The sequence below is a fragment of the Archocentrus centrarchus genome, unplaced genomic scaffold (genome assembly GCF_007364275.1).
Source record: "Archocentrus centrarchus isolate MPI-CPG fArcCen1 unplaced genomic scaffold, fArcCen1 scaffold_33_ctg1, whole genome shotgun sequence".
NCBI lineage: Eukaryota > Metazoa > Chordata > Actinopteri > Cichliformes > Cichlidae > Archocentrus > Archocentrus centrarchus.
Window position 1 is genome coordinate 1532212 of NW_022060261.1, and position 24557 is coordinate 1556768.

The window sequence follows — 24557 nt, forward strand, 5'->3', positions numbered from 1 at the left end:
ACTCAGGTTGGTTTGAGGTGAACACAAAGAACAACTCCACACAAACAGCTGACAGACCCACAAACTCGTATCTCTCTGATAGATCTGCTCATTTTAGACTTGATGCAGCATCAAGTTTAAATAAAGATTGGACAACACACAAAAAGTTATACTTAAAAAATGTATTGGGCCTAATCAGAGCTGCTGTGTTTCCTGGACTCCTGATCAAAGATAAAGAGTCAGTTCAGACCTGCAGTTGGTCCTCATGGTGTTTGAACTTGAATTCAGCCTGATTAGTTTTTCATGTCTTCTCCTCCATCATCAGTTATCAGGAGAGCAGACAGTCAAAGGTCAATAATTCAAACAAACACAGAGATTCTACTTACAGAGCAGACACAGCACAGATGTTTCCTTCATCGTCCTTCTCACTCATTTGAGCTTTTTTTCATTTCTCTCACTGACACCAAGTAAAGCCCCGCCCTCTTCCTCTGAGCACCAGCTTTACTATTGGTGCAGAGGCAGTGGGGGGGGACTCACATTTTTCCTTGTCTAAAGATAAAGGGTGAGAAGCAGTGTACACCCTGTACAGGTCACCAGCCTGTCGAAGGGCTAACACAGAGTGACAGACAACCATTCACATTCACATTCACATTCACACCTATGGGGGATTTAGAATCAACAGTTAACCCCAGTAACTGCATGTCTTTGGTGTGAGGAAAGTGGAGTACCCGGAGGAAAAAAAAACTGCAGTGTGTTTTTTTTTCTTCTTGAGACACTTTGAATTAAAATACTGTGGCTTAAAGCTGCAACACAAACACACAAGAACTGGAGATCATGAGCGTTCAGAAAACCCAGAAATATGCTTAAGAATCAAGTGTTTTAAGATTACATCTCATACCTGTAGTGAAACTTTTATCCTCCCACATGGTTTTTATATATATAAAAACCATATATATATATATATATATATATATATATATATATATATATATATATATATATATATGGCCGCTAGAGGGAGATGTTTGAATTTAAATACTACATGGACATGGACTACCGAATGAAATTGGGTATTTTATTTAACTCTGAATGAAGATTACTCTCACTTGTATATGTGTTCAGGATGATGATGAAACAAAGTATGGAGACTGTGACTGTGTGGGTCCAATACTTCCAATACTGCACAACTTCAAATATAAACTGAAGAATTGATTTATTCCAGAATACAGTGAACATGTTTAATTATCACAGTCAGCAGTAACAAATACTTTCTTCTTACAGTCTGTACTCTGCTGATCAACACAACAGCAGCAATGTTGCTGATTCACCTTAAAAATTGCTGGTTGCCTTTCAGTCATTTTTGAATGTATTCTAAAGATGAGACAACTGGATTATTTTTTTGTTTTTTTTTAAGCAACAAAAAAGGTCAACGGTAATGCAGACTGACCCTGGTCACAGCAACATTAATGTTGTTGTTTTCGCATCACAAGAATACCATATGTTCTCTAATAATTACAGAATTTTTCCCTGTGTATATAAAAGTCAACACTTCCTATCATCATTTAAAATTAAAAGCCCTTTAAGGTTATGTGGGCTACCTTAGAGGGCTTTAACAAGGCTTTTATTGTGAAATGTTTGAAGGAATGTATCTTGTACATGTAAATGGTAAATGGACTAGTTCTTATATAGCGCTTTTCTACTCAGTATGAGCACTCAAAGCGCTTATACAACCTGTTTGCATTCACCCATGCACTCCCATTCATACAAGCACTTCCATTTTTATGAAGCTAAGTGCTTTTAATTAACTAACATTCACTCACATTCATACTCCGACAGAACGGTCGGAGAGCAACTTGGGGTTAAGTATCTTGCCCAAGGATACATTGGCATGTAGCCTGGAGTAGCCAGGATTCGAACCGCTGACCTTCCGATCAGTAGGTGACCTGCTCTACCTACTGAGCTACAGCCACCATTGAGCATTGTACATGTTGAGCAGATTGTACATGTACAATCTGCTCAATGTTTTTGTGACTCATCTTAAATTATATTAAAATTTGAAATATTCATCTTTTTACTCGGCCAATGACAAATCTTCATACTACAGTGCCTTGCGAAAGTATTCGTCCCCCTTGAACTTTTCAACCTTTTGCCACATTTCAGACTTCAAACATAAAGATATAAAATTTTCATTTTTGTGAAAAATCAACAACAAATGGAATGAAATTTATTGGATGTGTCAAACTTTTTTAACAAGTAAAAAACTGAAAAGTGGGGCGTGCAATGTTATTCGGCCCACTTGCGTTAATACTTTGTAGCGCCACCTTTTGCTGCAATTACAGCTGCAAGTCTCTTGGGGTATGTCTCTATCAGTTTTGCACATCGAGAGACTGAAATTCTTTCCCATTCTTCCTTGCAAAACAGCTCAAGCTCAGTGAGGTTGGATGCAGAGCATTTGTGAACATCAGTCTTCAGCTCTTTCCACAGATTCTCAATTGGATTCAGGTCTGGACTTTGACTTGGCCATTCCAACACCTTGATACGTTTATTTGTGAACCGTTCCATTGTAGATTTGGCTTCATGTTTTGGATCATTGTCTTGTTTGAAGATAAATCTCTGTCCCAGTCTCAGGTCTCTTGCAGACTCCAACAGGTTTTCTTCCAGAATGGTCCTGTATTTGGCCCCATCCATCTTCCCAACTGATTGTTGTCCTATGGACAGACTCTCCCACCTCAGCTGTAGATCTCTGCAGTTCATCCAGAGTGATCGTGGGCCTCTTGGCTGCATCTCTGATCAGTCTTCTCCTTGTTTGAGATGAAAGTTTAGAGGGACGGCCGGGTCCTGGTAGATTTGCAGTGGTCTGATACTCCTTCCATTTCAATATGATTGCTTGTACAGTGCTCCTTGAGATGTTTAAAGCTTGGGAAATCTTTTTGTATCCAAATCCAGCTTTGAACTTCTCCACAACAGTATCTCGGACCTGCCTGGTGTGTTCCTTGGTCTTCATGATGCTCTCTGCGCTTTGAACAGAACCCTGAGACTATCACAGAGCAGGTGCATTTATACGGAGACTTGATTACACACAGGTGGATTCTATTTATCATCATCAGTCATTTGGGACAACATTGGATCATTCAGAGATCCTCACTGAACTTCTGGAGTGAGTTTGCTGCACTGAAAGTAAAGGGGCCGAATAATATTGCCCCACTTTTCAGTTTTTTATTTGTTAAACAAGTTTGACACATCCAATAAATTTCATTCCACTTCACGATTGTGTCCCACTTGTTGTTGATTCTTCACAAAAAATAAAAATTTTATATCTTTATGTTTGAAGCCTGAAATGTGGCAAGTTCAAGGGGGCCGAATACGCAAGGCACTGTAGCTGATATTAAAGAAACAAAACTACATTTAAAGAGTGAAGTTTGATCATTATAAATACAAAGCTTCAACACTTTCTTTCAACAAGTTTAAGATGTTTAGAGTGAATTATTTCCGTCACCTGGAGGTAAAAATACACTGAATATGTCCCTGAAAGACATGAAGACCAGTGAACAAGTGATCAACACAAAGTATTTGATGATGAGAATAAGGATTCATTTATCCTAAAATAAGATATACAGATGTTCCTAAATGTTCTCTTATTCAGTGAAAACACAGACGTCCATTAAAGGTTTTAATGTGTGAAACTGAAGCTGATTTAAAGCTGTTGACAGCAGCTTAGCAGCAGATCCACTCTGTGAACAATCCTCCATCCTGCTGGTTCTTGTTGCAGGAACAGACTCAGGTCTCAGCTTCATGTCTCAGTCTGATGCAGGGAGACGGTCTCAGAGCAGCTTCACTGTCAGCTTTGATCTGTTTCTTTCAGCTCCATCAGTTCTTTAGACCTGCTCAGTGGTTTGTTTGGACTGATTCCAGCTCACAGAAAATCTGCATCAACGGCTTCAACAGGTCAGAAAACTGATGACTGAAAAACTTCCACAGACACAGAAAACAAATGAAGACTGAAACATTCAGTACTGCAAAACTTTATTAGCAATGAACAAAGTCACAGAAAAATACTGAAATAAATGCATCAATAACATGTGATCAGCTGTTGAACTGTTTAAGCTGCAGTAACAAACTGAAGAGTCTCCTTCATGAAGGAAAAGCTGAACAAAGCTTCAGAGGAAACATCTGCCTGCAGCTGCATGGAGATGGTTTCTCTGTGCTTCATGATACTGTCTGTAACACTCACTCAGCTGGAGCTGATCAGTGAGTCCTGAACACTGTCAGGCACATTAGTGACTGTCTGTGATCCACACACAGATCATCACACTCAGTGTGTGTGCTGTCAGTGTGTTCAGTCAGTGTGTGTAATGATACTGTAACAGCTGATCTCTACATGAGGATCAGTTTGTGTGGTTCAAAGCTCACAGAGCAGGTTTGATCTCACACAGCTGCTGAACCTGAAGATAAACACACACTGATCCTGATGCTGTAACACACACAACACTGAACTCAGCAACAATGAGGACAATCAAATTATACACAAAGGAACTTCTGCTGAAATCAAAGGCAGATCATTTTAGTGTGAAATGCTTTCAGAAACTGAAATGTGGCTAAAAGCTGAAATAAATCCCTGATTCTGATGCTGTGCTGTGAGATCTTACAGTGAAATCAGGAGTTGATGTAACGCAGTCTAAACAGCTCTGATGATAATCAGAGAAATGTGGAATCAAACTAAATCTGGACGTGTTTGATGTCTGATTGGAGTTCAGCACCATCAGTTTCTGTCCTCAGATCAGATTCATTGATACTCAAAGACGACACTGACAATTTGTAACAACACAAAGAGACTCACAGTTCAGCTACACAACAGTCTGAGACTTTTTAACCTGCTGATATTTTCTATAGATCAGAAAACCAACAGCAGCAGCAACAACAAGAAGCAGAGCAGCAACTGACAGACCAACGATCAGTCCAACAGATCCTCTTGGCTGACCTGCAGGTAGAAACAGGTGTGAGGTGTCAGCTGTCTGGTAGGTGATGAGTGAAGAACAGAACAGAATCCATTTCCTCTTCAAACTGCTGTCAGACATTATCTACTGCACTCTGATCACATCACTCAGACCAGCTGCTTTCTACAAAGTCTCATCAACAACATCTTTAGAAACAAACATCAACAACCAGGAAGCAGCTTCACCTCTGATCACAGACACACTGAACTCTGCTCACTCACCTGGAGGAGGAGCAACAACTCTCAGGTAGATGATGCTGGGGTCATTGTTCGTTCCTCTCTGGACAACATGACACTCGTATGTTCCAGTGTCATTAATCGTCACATTCTTCAGGATCACAGACACGTCTCCATCCTTCATCTGTCTGTCCTGCAGATCCACCCGGTTCTTAAAGGATGGATGCTGGTGTTCTGAATCAAAGTGTCCATTCCGGTACAAAAGGACATATTGTGGCTTCAGGTCAGCTCTGCTCCACTTTACAACTGTGATATTGCCATTTTTATTGTTTGGAGCTCGACATGTGAGAGTGACGTTCTGTCCAGACTCAGCTGTGATGTTTTTTTGCTCTGAAAGAGGAAACAACACAGAGCAGAAAAGTTAAAGGTCACAGTACAACTGTTCACTTCTACAGCAGACAGAGTGAGGAGCTACAGAGACAAAGCTCAATGAGCACTGTGACACACACTCATTTCAGCTAATTGTTTTCTTTATTACTTTAACAACAGTTGCAGTTTTTGTCATTTTTCAACCAATAAATCATGAAGTTGACCTTGAAGATCTTGGTGTTTGAGAGATTTTAATGGATTGTTAACATGACCCCCCCTCTGCACTCCTACACAGTTTTATCAGGATTCATTCAAAACATTAGGAGCCATCCTGTTTACAGACAGAATGACACTCATGCAAACTTTACCAAAATCATGCAGAGGTAAAAATGATCAGAGAGAAAGCAGCCTCTGATCATCAGACACTGTGACTCTGCATGCTGCCTTTATGGAGCTACAGTCTGATACACTCAACACAAAGACACTGACTGCTGACACTACAACAACCTTTGTCTCTGAGATCTGATCACAGTCAGAGATGTTAACACCGCACAGACTCCACCCAACAACTCCATCTTTTATTGATTGTATAACTGATATTAAAAAACAGCTAAGTGATTTTGTTTTTAAATCATCAAAAATCTGAGTGTATTTTATTTGGTGATGCTACTGCCATAGACATCAGTGTTTTGCCCTTTAAGTTAAACACTACAGTTAGAAATCTTGGGGCATTATTTATCAGGAATTCAATTTTGACAAAGATTAATTCTTTAGTACAAACTAGTTTTTATTATTTGCATCTACTGGCTAAAGTCAAATCTTTTGTAGAGCACATTGATTTAGAGAGGGCAATTCACACTCTTATTAGTTCCAGGTTTTTCTGTATATGAGAGATCTTTGAGGTCTTCTAATCGTCTTTTACTAGATGTCCCAAGAACCAGGTTAAAGCACTGGGTCGATCGAGCCTTTTAAGTGGCTGCACCCCGACAGCCTCCATCAAACCACAGCTATGCTGGAGAACTTTGTCCTCCTTTGATTCTCTTTAAGTTGTGTTGGAGCCACAGAGAGCAGATCTTTGTTCTTCATGGAGAACCAGGGAGGCTGTAACCAGGAAGCAGTAAAGTGAAGCTTTAATCCTGCTTCATTAACATGAACAATCTGTTAATCCACTGAAGCTCACAGACTTCAGTCAGATCAGCTAAAAGGCTGAAAGAGGTCATTTTAAACACTTACTGTTGATGTGAAGGAGCTCTGAGAGCCTCAAACACTCTGCTGATCATCAGGAGGACAATGATCCATGGAGAGATAAAAAAGTGTCAGGTTGGTGTACTCCATCTGATTTTCAATAAGTCATAAAGAACTTGTTGAACTTTTATTCCACACAAGCAAAAAAGTTAAACTAAGTCAAATGTTCAAAAATCTAAATCAAAGATAAAATGTAACAAGTTCAAATCTAAACGTTCCCATCAGCCTCCAACAGGGAAATGTTCCTGTGTTTCCTTGTTCTCCTGTTTTATATGTCTCACCTTAGACCTGTGACAGCATCACCATAGCAACCACATCATTCCTGTCCCCTCATTGGCTGTCAGCTCACATATTTGACAAACAAATACCACAAACAAAAATCCAGAAGAACTGGAAACAACAACAAGCTGACAGCAGCTGCTGACAGCATCCATTATTAATGATGATCATTATTATTGCTGCTCACAGATACTCAGCAGGTTAAACCTGTTTCAGCTGCTTTAACAGCAACAGGCTATTAATCCATTAATGATCACACTCAGCCTGTCAGCTGATCCACCTTTAAAGAAATCCACTCATTAAGTTCTAATAAAAACATCCTCAAAGACAAAGAAACAGCAGCTGCACCAAACTGTGTCTGCAGTCACTGCCAGGCTGCTGTACAGCAGACTGTACAGCTTCATCACACTGTAGGTTCCTCTAAACCTGATAGTGATGCTTCATAATCAGCAGTTTCACTCTGAAGCTGTGGGAGAGTTTTTAAGCCTAATCTTAAAAACAGAGAGGGTGTCTGTCTCCTGAAGCCAAGCTGGGAGCTGGTTCCACAGAAGAGGGGCCTGAAAGCTGAAGGCTCTGCCTCCCATTCTACTCTTAAGTATCCTAGGAACCACAAGTAAGCCAGCAGTCTGAGAGCGAAGTGCTCTGTTGGGGTGATATGGTACTATGAGGTCTTTGAGATAAGATGGGGCCTGATTATTCAGGACCTTGGATCTAATTAGTTAAATAAAGAGCAGATGAACCTGTGGACATGTTTATGTGACCTGTGTATGACATCTTCTCAGACAATAATGATCTGGAGCAGGACAGTTTGGAAGTAAGAGCCTCTTTTTTTGGCATCTGCATTTATGACAAAAGATAATAAGGTAGAGTAGTTATGTCTCACGGACAAAAAGCAATGCTCTCTACGTGAATCCTCCATTAGTGGTGGACAGATTGATCCAAATATTGATAACATTGTTGGGGTTTTATTTTTTACCCAAGGAATAAAATGACAAACGGACAAATGTTTAAAAGTAAACTCCAGGAAATTAATTAATAAATATTGGATGAATCAAAGAACAGACAATTTAATAAATAAATAGAAACATTAAGCATTAGAAAGTGCCTGACTAACTTTTCATTCTCAGTGCATCTTATCTTGGAGGATCGGCTACAGTACGTACAATTAAAACATCCCCAACGTCACCGTGTTCTGTTATTAATCTGGACAAGATTGCTCTGTATATAAGGAGAGAGAGAGAGAGAGAGAGAGAGAGAGAGAGCGCGCGCACACAAGCCTGTCTCTTCCTTTGAGTCCCACATGCGCGTGTGTGATATCTTCTGACTCTTTAATATATTAAATATCTTACTTTTTTAATTACAGTGTTTCATGTGTCTTCCTTCACCAATAAATGAACACGACCTGTCAATACCAATACCAACATTAGTATTGATATTGATCAATACGAGTGTAATGAGATTGCTACCTTAGCTTCAGGCTGTCTCCGTTATGCGGTTTCATCAAAGATGCGAGCTGGTTAAGCGTCGCTCCTATCGCAGCACAGAGCAGGCACACTTTGCTCCTTCCCTCCCTGCAGTGTTTTGACATTATACCGTCACGTGACACGTAACAGATTTTACTTAGCAAAAAAAAAAGGAATTTGCTTTAAATGTTTTATAACATTGTGGAGTGATTATTATGCACAGCTTGTTTATTTAACAAAAAATCCAGAAAAATTAGTGAATGAGGGGATATTTTTATTATATTTTTGTATTATACCACTATCCTCCTTTACTCTGAGGATTACCCATAATCCTTCGCCATTACGAGTCAGTGCAGTGACATTTAAGACAACAGATGGTGCTATTGTCCCATTTAGCAGGGTTTAACCTGAACCTGCAACTGGATCAGGGGCAGACGCAGGGTTAAAGGTGGATCTTTTTAAGTTATAGACACATTGTGACATTGAAACTCGCTGTCATAATGGGACCAAATGCAGAGAGCAACATCAATTCAAAAGACTCATTTGCAAGAACTGATTCAGTCTGTGAGTGTTTACTGAGGCACCAACAGGAGGCAGGTGAGTGGGCATTCAGGTTAGCTTCCACACTTCTGGGACGTCTTTCTACAAGATTTGTGCCTGCTTGTTTTATGAGCCCAAGCAGATAATTTGCATTACAGTGCATCAACTATACATGTGCTCAAGCAGCAGCTTTCAAGCGGACTACATGAAAGGCAACTCCCATCGGATCTCCAGCTTCAGCTGCAGTGAAGGATAAAGCCTGGCCTACACTCCATGAGGATCTGTGCTACTTTGAGTTGTGACTCATATGTTCATGAGTTTGTAGTTTATCAAACACCAAATCACTTCATGTCTCCCTTTTAGTGCGACACTATAAATGATTCCCAGAAGGAGGAGCATTAAAAGCTACCAGACAATTTTCTGCATTTTTGCTTTCAAAATTGGACAATTATTCAATAAAAAATTACATTTTTTCATGTCAGCTGCTGCTGGCTGGTTTCTGGGTGAAAATTCAAAGTGCGCTTTCATGTGTTTCGCACTGAGGACAAACATCAATCAAACCCCTAATGGACAAAAAGCCCACGTCTGTGGAGGGTTACAGTGACGGTTGTCCTACTGATACTTGGTCCCATCTCCATACTGGATTTCTGCAACTCAGTCAGACTGACCATCAGGTTCTTGGTCACTTCTCTCACCAAGGCCCTTTTCCCTTGCTTGCTTAGTCTGGCTGGGCAAGCAGCTCTTGGAAGAGTCCTGGTTGTGCCAAACTTCTTCCATTTGAGAATTATGGAGGTTACTGTCCTCAAAAAATATTTTGAGTTAAGGCAGTTAATTTGACCTCATGGGTGGGTCTTTGCTCTGATGAACATGATCAGCTGTGAGGCCTCCCACAGAGAGGTGTGTGTGTCTCCAAATCACATCCACTCAGCTTAGTTGAGCAGCAAGGTGCAGAAACATCTCAACAACGATCGAGAGCAATGAGAAGCACCTGAGATAAATTTCAAGTGTTTTTGCAAAAGGTCTGAATACAAATGTAAATGTGCTGTTTTAATTTTTAATAAATTTACCAGAAAAAAATCCTAAAATTCTGTTTTTAGTTTGTCATTATGGAGTATAAATGAGGAAAAAAACAGCAATAATAATAACAGCATAACAACACTGAAAAAAGTCAAAAGGGGGTCTGAATACTTTCTGAACACACTGTTGGTCTCACTGTTGATTTTACTGCAAAATACCAAATGATATAAAGGCAGTGAAGGAGGGAGCAGTCAGAGAGCAGCAGCTGGACGTCAGTGGTTGGACTGGTGGATACTTCAGTGAAGAGCAGACGACGTCTGGCTCTGGTTTAAAGTCTGAACACAAACACAGGATTTTAAGCCCTTGTTAGTGTTCAGGTTTTTTTACTCAGCCAGTGTTTGTGTGCCTCTTGGAGCCACTGCCTTTTTTTCCTTAATCAATCAAACCATAAACAATTATGTAAAAATTGTTAACAAATGTTTATGTTATCTGAAGTCCAAGCAACAAACACCACATACATGGTTGCTATTTGGTATTTACCTGATAGAGCACATTTAAGAATAAATGCTCATATTTTCTCATAAATCAAATCAAAAATGAAAAATTAATCATAAAAGATATGAATGGGAAAAATAAGTTTATTTTCAAGAAACATAAAAGAAGTTTCTCAATATTGATGTTTACATCTTTGAACAGATTCATGTCAGTCTATAGTTCAGCATCACTGAAAGAACAGCCTGTTCAGGCCAGTGTTAAACTGCACATGTATTTTGTACACTTGATGCATGTTTACCGTGTCTATCTTGGACACACATTGCAGCGCACAACACAAGGAGTCTGAGTTTGAAATAACAATAAATCACTTATTTTTTTTTCTTTTGGTGCACTCTGAAACTCTGCACACTGAAACCAGGTCCAGCAGACCCAAACACACAAAGGTTAAGAGATTCAGGAACAGCTTGTCCATGAACATAAAGTTAGATGTGGGGTTGTCATCTTCAGGAAAGTGTGTCTCTGATTCATGGTTACTGTGTAAAAACACAACATGTGATGTGCAGGTGGACACCACTGTAGACATCACAAGACAATGATTGGAGTGCAATAACCCATATGGTGTGAAATACAGCAGTGAGTTTGGCTCATGGAGGTGAGCTTGAGGGACAAATTTAGTAGACCATCACCCAATCTCAGGTTTATGCCACAGCTGCCTTACATTAACAGTAGTGGTACTTTTACCGAAATCAAGAAAAAAAATCATTGTTATCCGTGAACTGTTGAATTGACTGTTTCTTTTTAAATACTAATTATATTATCATTATTTTTAGTAAGATGCCAAATTAGAGTTATGCTGCTGTGTAAAGCAAAAGATTCTGCAGTTAGTGAAAAAGAATCAAACTTCATGTCTCAGATCTTTGCTCAGATTCTGAAGCAGTTACTGTTGCATCACATTCAGTGTGTCCCACCTGCTTTATCAATTCAAGCAAACTCAAATCAATGCTGCGTATGTTCTGGTTGGAATCTGAGAAGGACTGGGATGATGGGGTTCATTTTCCACTCTTTACAGAGAGGTAACTGTTAGAAGAGTGTTCAGGACTCAGTCCCTCTGAGCTTGTGTTTGCTCATTCTGTGTGTGGCCCATTAAATCTGTTGAAAGAGAAGTGAGCTGGTGAAGCTGAACCTCAGAATTTGCTGGATTGTGTGTGTGGTTCCCATTTTTAAATTGTGTCACCCAAGGGAATTGGCAAGAGAGAATCTTGTGGTTTCTCAAGATGAAAGCAAAGCTTTCCCATGTGGTGAGTTTTTGACAGCTCTGGTTCCAGTCTGTACCCTCATTTCAGCGGGGCTTATTTGGTCCAGGTAAAAGTGGGTGACCATGATTATCTGGTCGCTACCTCTGATCAAAATGGCAACCTTTGCCATGCTACTGTGTTGAAACTGTATCCTAAACATAGGGCTGAACCGCTCAGTGGTCCATTTGATACATCATCAGGTCCTGACAAAACCATCACTGTTCATGGGGAACTGTCCGGTGCTGAACCAGTAAGGTTTGTCTCTACCTGTTTGCTGCACGTATGACTCCTCCTCTGTCCTTGGTGGCACTGGGATCTGCAGGCGGAGGAAGATGTTGACGTTTCCTGTAAAGCAATTGTACAGGGAAGGTTAAACATTTCATAGTTGGTAACTAACCTGGGTTCTCACCTGTCACATTTGTTGGATTTTCAACAAGCATGTATGAATGGGCTGATTTGATACAACAGCCATTATTTTCTGATGTGCCTTCATGAATCATGATATTGATGTTGGTGATTCTCCGGCTATTAAACACCATTTATATCATGTCAGTCTTGATGATGGTGGTTTAAAAGGAAGGTTGAGTACATGCTCAGGGATGTGATTGCTAGAGCAAGGCCAATCTCATGGAGTTCTCCCTTCATCTTAGTGGAAAAATCTGATAAATCTGCTCGGTTTTGGTCACTCTCCCATATGACTGATTTTGAACCATTTCATGCATGTATAACATGTGCACAGCAACACAGGCTAATGTATTCACAGACACTGTAATATCTGCCAGATCATATCTTTACATTTATACATGCTGTAGTACCATCTTGTGCAATATTTCAACTTATTATACATCAATAGAATCATCATCACCATAATTTTAATAATATGTCTGAAATAAATCCATAGTAACTACAGAAAGTAGCTAAAAAGTGCACTAACCCACAAAGAAATTGAGAATCGTTTTTTGTACAGAAATGCCATAGTTGTACATGCTAATGAAAACAATAAAGTGCATGGAGTACGTTTGGTTGTTTGTGCTTTTTACTCAATTTCTGTGAACCCATTAGGAGACGGTGCTCTGGGACACACTGAATGCATCATATTTAAGTATAAATTCTCTGGCTTTATTTGCAAACAGAATTATTGCTCTGTCATATGAGGTTTCAATTCAATTCACAGCAGCTAATAAAGTGCAACCACAGAAGCTTCTCACTGTAAAAAGACACAAAATTTGCCAAAATAAAATGCCGGGACACCCGCACAAAAAAGTTCTTAGCGACAAATCTAACCCTGGGTCTGCTCCAGAGGTCTCCTCCCAGTAGGACATACCTGAAGCATCTCACCCAAGAAACGCCCAGGAGGCTTCCTAATTAGATGATCGAAACACCTCAACTGGCTCCTTTAATGTGGAGAAGCAGCAGCTCTACTTTGAGCCCCTCCTGAATGTCTGCACTCCTCACCCTAGTCAGGTAGAGGTGGGTGTACATCATCTCATTTTCAGTTAATTATTTGTACGACTGTCCTGTGAGTTACTGCAGTCTGGGGGAAACTGTAAAGTTTAATAATTTCTTTTATTATGAAAATGATATTTTGCATTGAAGGAAAGTTGATTTTTATTTGTATATGCTGTCAAATACAGTTCTTAGAAATAAGATCAAAATTTGCTAAAATCAGTATCAGCAGGTTGGCCGATCACTGCATCTCTGGTTATCTTCAGGTCCCATTAACAAACCAAGCTGTGGTGGTTTCCACATTTGTGACAACTGATGATTTCCTCCATTACATAGTGATGGCTTTGGGACTGGACAATGCATGTGTTACATTTCAGAGGCTGGTTAACACTGTACTGTTGGGTCACTCTGAGTGTGAAGCCTATCCGGACAATTTGTTCATATATTATAATTCACTTGGTGTGGGTGAAAATAAGTCTTTGAGTGGATTTTGAGTGGCAAAGCAAATTTAACAAATGTGAAATGTGACTTTGGTCAGGTGACTGTAATCACCTTGGAGAAAGTAGTGGGCCATACTGGTGTTCCCTGTTCCAGAGTCTGTTTCTTTGGGATGGCCGATTACTACAGGTGATTTTGTAATAACTTCTTTGTTGCTGCAGCGTGATTTTTATGGCCTCTTTGTCTTAGGACAGGGTGACAAAACTTTCCCTGGGAAAGTCGACCTCCGATCTCTAACATACAACATGCAAATACAGTTTACTTTTTAAAATGCAAAGTGTGTTTATGGCTGGGTTGTTGTTATTTTCTTAACAATTAGGGGATGAAGTGTACACTTTTGAACACTAGGGGGCACTCCATCTATACAGGAAGGCATTCATTCAGGTGTGTCACTGCAGGAACACAACAGTTTTTGACCTTACTAACTACAGCAGGTATGTCAGCAGTGACCATGTTAAGTTAGGCTGTATAATAACTAATGCTGGAACATGAACAAGAACAACATGTTTTGTGTGTTTGAATAATATACAAGAAGTAGTAGGAAAGATGCACCCAGCAGCTTCTCACTGAAAAGTTGTTACAGTGATTACAAGCTTTGTAGTTCAATCATGATCTCCAGTCTCCACCTCTCTGGGTCTCACACACACTCCCAGCTCAGATGTGTGCGTTGAGCTTTTAGCTGGTAAAGAGTCAGGATGTGGTTTGGTTAGCTTAGCTTAGCATGAGGTTAGCTTGGCTTAGCAACAACAGGGTGAGTAACTAGCTTGGCTCTGTTACAGAGCAGCTGTACCTGGGCCTCCTTGATCTGATGGTTGTTGGTCCATAACTGATGTCTTCAGTTGTCACTGCTGAGTAGACTGCAGCTGAATCAGTGTCTGCAGAATAAAACAATTAAATTACTGCAGGAACAACAACTGCAGCAGTACTGTTCACTCTACAGCTACAGAACAACAGTTTTATCATCTGTAATGATGCATTATGGAGAGATTAAGTGATGATTGGTTTTTATAAACCACAGCAGCTTTTCCGTCTTATTAACAGCTCTGCTCTGAAACAACAGTTGGCAATAAAGACCTGGGGGGTGTTTCTGTGAAAATAAAAAGTGGACGACCACAAAGCTGCCACCTGCTTTCAGTGCAGACTCACACTCTTCACCACAGAGAACAAAGCAAACAGCTTCTCACAACAGGAACACTCTTATTGGCCAAAGCAGTCCAGACTGTGGTGAGAGGCCTCATTAGTTTCAGACTGCAGTTAACTAGAATCAACAGGATGAATGTAGGTGGTCAACATGTCAGGATGTCAAAGAAACTACCAAATTATGAACTTTAAACTATATATTCAGAGTTTAAGCATAGGTACTGAGATAGACTGGATTTAAAATGTTGGAGTCACTTAAATATAAAAAATTCAGAGTAAATTAATTCAATAATTGTGTGTATGACTTCATTTTTGAATGAATTGCTGGTCTGTGTGCAGAGTTTAGAGAAATGTTCCTTCCTCTTTTTTAAATGAACAGCTCTGTGCTGAAACACCTGCAGCTGAAGTGTTTTTATCAGAAACAGGATGCTGGACGACTGCAGAGCTGTTGGCTTCAGTTAACCACAGACCACAAACACGCAGTCCAGCTCACAGTCAGCAACACTCAGTAAGCTCAGTGTGAAACACACATGATTACATTTGACCAAGTTTGCAAACTTTAGATAAAACAAACAAATTCATAACAGAAGTATGAACTGAAATATTGTGATTTCAGGATTTGATTGCATCAAATAAGAAAAGTGTTTGTTTCACTGTTACAATTAACATTTTTACAGATCAGAGAAAATGTTCTCATAATCCAGATTTTGCTGATAATGCACATTCTCCTCCCTTCCATGGAGCACCATCTTATTGTGTGTCCCAGTATTCCCAGTGGCTATGTTGTCGGTGGAGCTTTTGCTCCCTGGTAGAGCCTCCTAAGGCAAAATGATCCTGGGTGAAGGGCCAGGCAAAGACAGAGTCAGATACAACCCTATCAAAGGAAATAAATCATACTGCGCCACCATGCTGGAGCCATTCCTGAGGAGGAAGCTCGAGGGAGAGCACCTGGTGGCCGGGCCTTAGCCCATGGGGCCCAGCCAGGTGCAGGTCAAAGATGAGACATGGACCTGATCTCCAGTAGGCTCACCACCTGCAGGAGGTGCCTTAGCTATTGGGCACAATATCTGTGTGTTAGGCGGTGATTAAGGGAGGAGGCACGTGGCAGCCCGATGCCTGGCTATTCAGGCTGGTTATTGGGACATGGAATATCACCTATTTGGTGGGGAAGGAGAGACCGGCTAGATATAGTAAGGTTCACCTCAATGAATGACTGGTGTTTGGAACAGTCTCCTGGGGAGAGGCTGGACTCTGTTCCAGTCTGATAAGTGGCAGGTTGGTGTGGGTATCCTAGTATCCCCACGGCTTGCTGTTTGTGCACCAGAGTTCTGAACTAGTGGACAAGAGAGCCACTTTCCTGCGCCTTTGGGTTGGAGAATGGGTCCTGACTGTTGTATTCGCTTAGGCACTAAACAGCAGTTCAGAGTGCCCAGACTTCTCAAGACTGCTCAAGGGTTCTCCATCTGGTGACTGCTTTGTCCCACTGGGAGACTTAAACACTCACAAGGTCAAGAACAATGAGACCTGGAGGGGCCTGGTTGGGAAGTACAGCCTGTCTGATCTGAACCAGAGTGCTGTTCTGTTACTGGACTTCAGTGATAGTCACATTTTCTATAACGAATACTGCGTTTAAACATTAGGATGTACATATGTGCACGTGGCACCTGGACACTTTAGGCCACAGGCCAATACAATCTCATTCTACATCCTGTATAATGACAATAAAGGCATTCTCTTCTATTCTATTCTATTCTATGATTTTGTAATCATATCATCAGAATTACGGTCCTATGTTCTGGACTAAATTCTCAACTGAACAGCACCTGGTGGGCTTGGATCAGGTGGTGGGGGGAGGATGCTGGACAGACCTGGCATGCCCACCTCCAGCAGAACTTCGACAGCATTTCAAGGGAGGCTGTGGACACTGATTCTAAATGGTCCATGTTCCACACCTCCATTGTTGAGGCTGCTGCACAGAGCGGCAGGTGCAAGGTCATTGGTGCCTGTCATGGTGGTAATCCTTGAACCAGATGGTGGACAATGGATATGTCTGCAATGTCACGTGGAGATCTGGGGTGGCACCTCTGAATTGCCAGACTGAAGTGGTCATTCCCATCTTCAAGAATGGGGATCAGAGGGTGTGCTGCAACTATAGGATGACCACACTCCTCAGCCTTCCCAGGAAGGTCTATGCCAGGGTGCTGGAAAAGAGTTTGTTCAGTAGTCAAACCTAAGATTGAGGAGGAACAATCCAATTTTTGTCCTGGTTCATAGAATGCTGAATCAGTCCTTTATTGTTTCAAGGATATTTGAGTCTGCATGTGTTTTGTGGTGCTGGAGAAGACATTTGACCTTGTCCCTCTGGGTATCCTGTTGGAGGTGCTTCAGGGTTTCTGGCACAAGTCAGTCAGTCCTTGCACAACTGCAGCAGGTGCTTGAACCACATTGCTGGAAATAAGCTGGATTCGTTTTTGGTGGGTGCTGGGCTTTGTCTTCGATTGTGTTCATGATTTTTATGGACAGAATTTCTCGCCTTAACCAAGTGGTGAAAGTCTTCATCTCTGCTTTTTTTGCAGATAATGCGGTCCTGTTGTCTACATCAGGTGGTGGCCTCCAGTTCATATGGGAGCAGTTTCTGTGTCGAGTGTGTAGCAGTGGAAATTAGAATTTGCACCCAGTCCTGGTCAGGGACAAGCTGCCCCAAATGGAGGAGTTTTACTGTACAAATGTCCTCACATAATAAAAAAAAGTTAAGAAAACACTGCACTACCGTCATGTCTCCTGATTGGCTGTTGTTGATCATTTGATATTTTGATGGCACTACACATGATCTCAGTTATGGCGTCATCATCTCCAGCTTCTTCTTGGTCTGCTGAAATGATCCAAAATGAACAATAATATATATATATTAAATATCTGAACAGCGATTACATTAAAGAAAGTTGTTACTGTGATCATAATGAATGTGAACTTTATTCTACTAAATAAACTCATGAATGAAAGATCAGGATGTCTGAGTCTCACCTTCAGGTTTCCTGTGAATACATCGTCTCACCAGCAGAACCAGTAACACCAGTAGAACCACAACACAGACTGATCCAACAAATGACATCACAGAGAGAACAGGAGGAGAGAGTGATGGAGAAAGAGCGATGGAGGTGGAACCAGGAGGAGAGGTGGATGTAGGTGGAGGTGTGGTGGTGTGTCTCTCTAAAATGAAGCAAACACAGTCATTAGGTCATGGTCACTGTGCAGGGTTTCTGCAGGGTAGTAAAAGGCAGTAAATTAAATGAGTTCATGGCTTAGTGCTGTGAATCCACCCCCACACCAAAAAAGGCTCCTGCTCAATTACGTGCTGGTAGTAAAAGGTAGTAAATTGAACTCTAGGATTCCTGTATAAACCCTGCTGTGACGGAGCGCCGCAGTCATTGATTATGGACAGCGGAAATTTATGCGCATCCATACACTACCCGGCACATATGTCATGGTTTACTTACGTCGGTGGCTAGAGGTCGCCGTTATCATTGTGGTAGGTTGCGAGCGGATTGTCAGAGTCAGAATGTCTACATTCTGTGCTACAGAAGCTGACAGTGAGTGGCCTTTTTCTTTTTTTACGTACGTGTCGTCAGGATAGTGCGCGCAGTCGGCCGGGTGCCTCTGTTCGGGGAGTTGGAAGCGCAAGACGAGGCTCACAGGTTAGATAGTAGGTTTGCGTGCACGTTTGGGGTCACGTGAACTGCATTATTTTGTTTGTTTGTTTATTTTTCCATTTGTTCCCTTAAACTCACCCGTTTAAGTTACAGGTAAATATTTATGTAAATATGGTTCCTTTGTTGGTTAATTATTTTGCATTGTAAATGTGAAGACATACTGTCTAGTGGGAAAAGAGTCTGAATTGTGTAATCCTGATGCCTACTGGGAGGGGCAGCGGGTTTACTGCTGTAACGCAAATGGTCAGTCTGCTGATGGTTGCAGTGAAGGTAACCTGGTCATTGTGGCACCATAGATTTGAAGAGGGCTGAGATTCCAGTGACATGTAGAATACTTTATTTTATTTTTTTATTCTTTCTCATTGTTTCCTGCTTTGGCATTGTTGTAAATAGTTTGTGCACTCTGGGAGGCTGGATGAATAAATTCCACCTTCAGAATATTCCGATTACGCCCTCATTTTTTTTGGAAGGAGTTTTTTTTTTGAGAGAACCCCGTGACAGTCACTTTGTGAATGTTGAAACCTGCAGAAACACAGACAGGTGAGTGTGTCACCTGTGACAGTGATCCAGCTGGATGGAGACTCTCCATGACCGCTGATGTCACACTTGTAGAGGCCTTCATCAGACCTGGAAACATGCTGGATGGTCATGTGACCTGTAGGCTGCTTCCTGATGAGGGAGCCATCTTTATAGAAAGCAGCTGGGAGGTTGGAGGGAGTGGTCTTTGTTTGACAGAGCAGAGTGACGTCATCTCCCTCCATCACAGGGAGGACAGGACTCTGCAGGATCACTGATCCACCTCAACACAGAGACAAACTACAGCATTTCATCCATTTACACACAGCTTCATCAACACTAACTCCACACACTCAGCTTACCAGAGACTGTGAGATTAACCATGTTACTGATGGCACCCTCTCTGGACTCACACCAGTAAACTCCACTGTCCCATGTGAAAATGTGACTGATGTTACAGGAAGAACCAGCTGCAAGTCCCCACTCATCTCCACACTGAGCCCTCTGTACATTGCTTGTGTTCCTCCTCAGAGTCCATCCAGCAGAGCTGTCGTCCTCCTCACAGCTCAGAAACACAAAGTCTCCTTCAAAGATCTGAGAGCTGCTGGGACTCACAGTCAGACGAGCTGTGAGGGTTACAATGAAACATGAAGCCAAACAGGTCATATTAGTGAGCATTTATCAGGTTGAAGCTGTGACAGAAGAAGGTTACTGACCTTGGTTTGTTGTGCAGCTCAGCAGTGAGATCAGAACTAAAGAGAAATGACACTCAGGTTGGTTTGAGGTGAACACAAAGAACAGCTCCACACAAACAGCTGACAGACACACAAACTCGTCTCTCTCTGATAGATCTGCTCATTTTAGAGTTGATGCAGCAACAAGTTTCAATAAAGTTTCGACAACACAGAAAAATTGTGTAATACTTAAAAATGTATTGGGCCTAATCAGAGCTGAACTGACATGTAAATATTCACAATTTGGACTCTTTATGCTCTTTTACTGCTGTTTTTTCTAAAATATTCTTCAGTCAATCATTGTGATACAATTTCTCCTCTCCTGTTCAGTGTCACTGTAAATTCATGTGTCCTCTGTGCAGCTGTGTTCATGTAATCAGTGAATGATTTGAGCTTTTCACTGCCTGCTGTGTTTCCTGGACTCCTGAGCAAAGATAAAGAGTCAGTTCAGACCTGCAGTTGGTCCTCATGGTGTTTGAACTTGAATTCAGCCTGATTAGTTTTTCATGTCTTCTCCTCCATCATCAGTTATCAGGAGAGCAGACAGTCAAAGGTCAATAATTCAAACAAACACAGAGATTCTACTTACAGAGCAGACACAGCACAGATGTTTCCTTCATCGTCCTTCTCACTCAGTTGAGCTTTTTTTCATTTCTCTCACTGACACCAAGTAAAGCCCCGCCCTCTTCCTCTGAGCACCAGCTTTACTATTGGTGCAGAGGCAGTGGGGGTGGTGGTGGTGGTGGGGTCACTTTTTTTCTTTGTCTAAAGATAGACATTGGTAGAAGTAATCCATCCATCCTCTGGTGTCAGTGAGCTGTAGTTTGGTTCCTGATCAAATCCATTTCCATGTAGTGGACGTCCCCCTCAGTGAGAGGCAGATATGAGCTGAAACACAGGAATCAAACCAGGGACGCTGCTGTTATGGAGCTGAACTGGAACCATTCACACACTGAGGCCCTCTGAACACATTTTAATGACAGCTGTGCAGAGACACACTGATGACTGACTGGAACACTATGATTCACATTTTAGATTAACACCATCCTCCCACAGGCTTTAGATATGGACACTAGAGGGAGCTGTTTTTGATGTGTTAATACTAATAATACTACACCCCTGTCAGAATTCCAGATTTTGTAATGATGAAAAATTAGGCCACAATAAGTCATTTCAATTTTTTCCCACCTTTAATGAGACCTATAACCTGAACAGTGTAATTTAATTTCTACTGAGTTGTTCATGTTACAGGTAACACATTTGTTTGAAAAACAAACGACAAATTTGTTAAGAAGAAAAACATGAAAAATAAAACAGCTGGATGCATGAGAGTGCACACTCTTAAACTAACACTATTGAAGCACCTTTTGATTTAATGACAGCATTCAGTCTTTTTAGATATGACTGTCAGCACGGCACATCTGAACTTGGTAATATTTGTCCAATAAAACTCAAAATCTATCAGACTGTGAGGCCTTCTCTTGTGCACACCCTCTTCAGGTCAGCCCTCAGATTTTCTATTGGATTTAGGTCTGGGCTTTGACTGATCCACTCCAAAACATTAATTTTCTTTTAATGAAGCCATTATTTGTTGATTTGGATATAAGCTTGGGGTCATTGTCAGGTTGAAAGGTGAGATTGCTCCCACATGCACGGACCAGTATCTCCTCTTTGACTCCCACCACCCTCTGGATCACAAACTTGAGGTGATCATGACCCTGCAACACCGGGCAGAAAGTGTTCCTTCTAATGCAGAAGGGAAAAAAAAGGAACACACATGTAAAGAAAGCCCTCAGAACACATTGTTATTCCAACTGAGCTTTCATCAAATCAGCCAAGATGCACAGGAATGAAAGTCAAACACAAACTACAGAGAATAAGAAGAACAACATTGTCATCCCTTATGTGTCAGGCTCAACAGAGAAACTCAGAAGAATTTTCTCCAAGCATGACATCTCAGTATACTTCAAACCAAGTCACACCGTAAGGCAGAAACTGGTTCATCCCAAGGACCAAACCCCTTAAATACAAGATCAGCAATGTAGTGTATGCTGTCCAGCGCAGTGAAGAGTGCTCGGACCTCTACATTGGTGAAACCAAACAGCCTCTTCACAAACGAATGGCACAACATAGAAGAGCCACCTTGACAAGACAAGACTCAGCTGTACATCTGCATCTGAAGGTCAAAGGTCACTCTTTGAGGATGCCAATGTTCACATTTTGGACAGGGAAGACAGATGGTTTGAAAGAGGAGTAAAAGAAGCCATCTATGTCCACTGTGAACAACCATCATTGAACAGAGGAGGTGGATTATGTCACCAACTTTCCCCACTTACAGTGCTGTCCTGAGCTCCCTCCCCAGACGTCTCAACCCCCATTCACACCTTTGTTCCAGTGACCTCAATAGGTCACATGATACAATGGAGCCAAGTCACAACTTGGTTTCACCTAAAACCACTGATTGAAATGACCCACGCCTCCTTTCACACCTTGGCACATGTGATTATGCACATGAACAATAGAGGGTCATAACCACCTCCAGGGGACTACGCCCACAGAGGTTTAAATACCTGGGTCTCTCCACCATTTGGATGAAATCTGAAGAAGTCTTTCAGATGAGAGGCAAAACGTCTTCAAGGAACAAAAGAAGTCCAGCACCTTTTTTCAAGCTCCAGAGACTATTTTCTCCAATAGTCACAGGCCTTCTCGATTCCTTTTTTATGCTAGTGCATCGCTGAACCTGCTGTTTGGCATGTGAGTAAAACGCAGCCTAACCCTGACCCAAGCCAGTGGATTGAACTCTTGAATTGTTACCATTCATGAAGCAGTCTCTCTGTTGTAACAACCAATTTCCCCAGTAGATGGCAGCGGACTTTAAAGCTGGTTTGTCTATCTTACTGAGAGGTTTGATTGGAGGAACTCTGAGCTAGTTCAGGAGATATGGTCCAATAGGAAGTCCAGCCTGAGTCCACCGACAGAACGAGGTTTACTCTCCTCTTTGCTTACAAATTATTGATAAACTACAGTTGGAAATTTTCAGCAATTGTTTTTTTTCTAGAGTCCAGTTTAACATGTTGAAATTTCTGACCAGCAGACAAAACCCCCAAGTTTAGATTCTGGAGTGAAAAAATATTCAGATTTATGAAGCTGCTACCAGAGACTTTTGTTTATTTGTTTAAAATGAAACGATGGCAAAGAAAAATGTTGCTGTGCCAGCGGCTGCTGTTGGTTTGTGGTTGAATGAGCAAATAAAGACATTAAAATTCTTCACACACACTCTGTGCTGAAGCTTTCTGTGCAGTCTGCAGCCACTGGAAAGTTGTGGCTATTGTTGTGGGTTACTTCTTTGTGTTTGTTTTTTTCCGTACTGAAAAGGCGTGTGTATCAATTAACCACAACCAAAGTGAAACAGGCCAAATGTTCCACCCGGCACACTGATGAAACCCACAGAACCACACGAGAAAAACAAGTGAGAGCAAAGTTTATTAATCCTGCAGAGAAACCACATCTCTGCTGCATGAACAACAACCAACAAATAAAACATATAAAACTGTAAAGTTACATTATAAATCTTAACGTGTATTTTCCCACTGTTGGTTTAACAACTAAATAAACTTTTAAAGCTCAAGTTAAAAATATAATCACATTTTTTTAGTCATTTAAGTATAATTAAATGAAAAAAATAGGAAAAAATCTTAACATATGGATGGTCAGTGAGGTGCTGGGGGAGCAGTCAGAGAGCAGCAGCTGGACGTCAGTGGTTGGACTGCTGGATACTTCAGTGAAGAGTAGAAGACGTCTGGCTCTGGTTTAAAGTCTGAACACAAACACACAGTTCAAACAACAGGAAACATGATTACAAGCTTTGGAGTTCAATCAAGACCTCCAACCTGCACCTCTCTGCATCACACAGTCCCAGTTCAGACTGTACTGGGACCAGTTCAGATCCAGTCACAGAGCTTCATACAGATTTATTAGTTTATGAACTGCAGCTTCTCCCTCTCTTCTCTCCACCCTGACAGAAGATTTCTCAGACTTCTACAAACTTCACCAAGTATTCAGTCTGTACATCAGTGGATCCTTATAAACAGGACTGCACCCAAATTTATATCCAGATATGTATTTGCTCTGATGGAGCAGCATTTCCATGATTTACAGTTCAAAATAATACTTCTTTATCTTATACTAAGGCTTAGTGCTGCCCCTCAGCTCATCTGTCTGAAACAATATTTTCCCCTTTAAGAAAACATCTTTCTGATTGGCTGCCTCTTAGGTGGGCGGGGTTTTGTGCCTTTGATGACATCATACAGATCCAAGAGTATTTAGGGCAGTCTGACTTTTTGGCTGACAGGGATCACTTTACATAAGCTGACCTCATTATTAGAAACTTTGGTCATGTTTGGTCACCACTGACACAGCATATATTTTTGTCTATATTTGAACATAAATCTGACAGGTTTCACTTCTGTTTCCACTCTGCAGGATATTTCTTAAGACAAATTTATCATCAATCTTAAATGCTGATGCTTACACACTATAAAGGAATAGTTCAACTATTTAGGGAATAGCTGTTTTGTCTCTCTGAGACAGTGATGAGAAGCTTGATATCCTGAGCTTGAGTCAGAAAGATAAAGAGCTGTACCTCTGCTCCTCTTTGGTCT

The 24557-nt window shown here is 41.2% G+C and overlaps 1 protein-coding gene across 1 annotated transcript in view; it reads right to left on the minus strand.

The window, feature by feature from the left end:
* Positions 1 to 24557, minus strand: part of LOC115776526 (butyrophilin-like protein 2) — a 143191-nt gene that overhangs the window by 38180 nt on the left and 80454 nt on the right. Inside the window, exon 4 of the mRNA XM_030724244.1 lies at positions 5195 to 5539. Within this exon, the coding sequence (XP_030580104.1) occupies positions 5195 to 5539 (345 nt within the window). The remainder of the gene's footprint in view (positions 1 to 5194; positions 5540 to 24557) is intronic.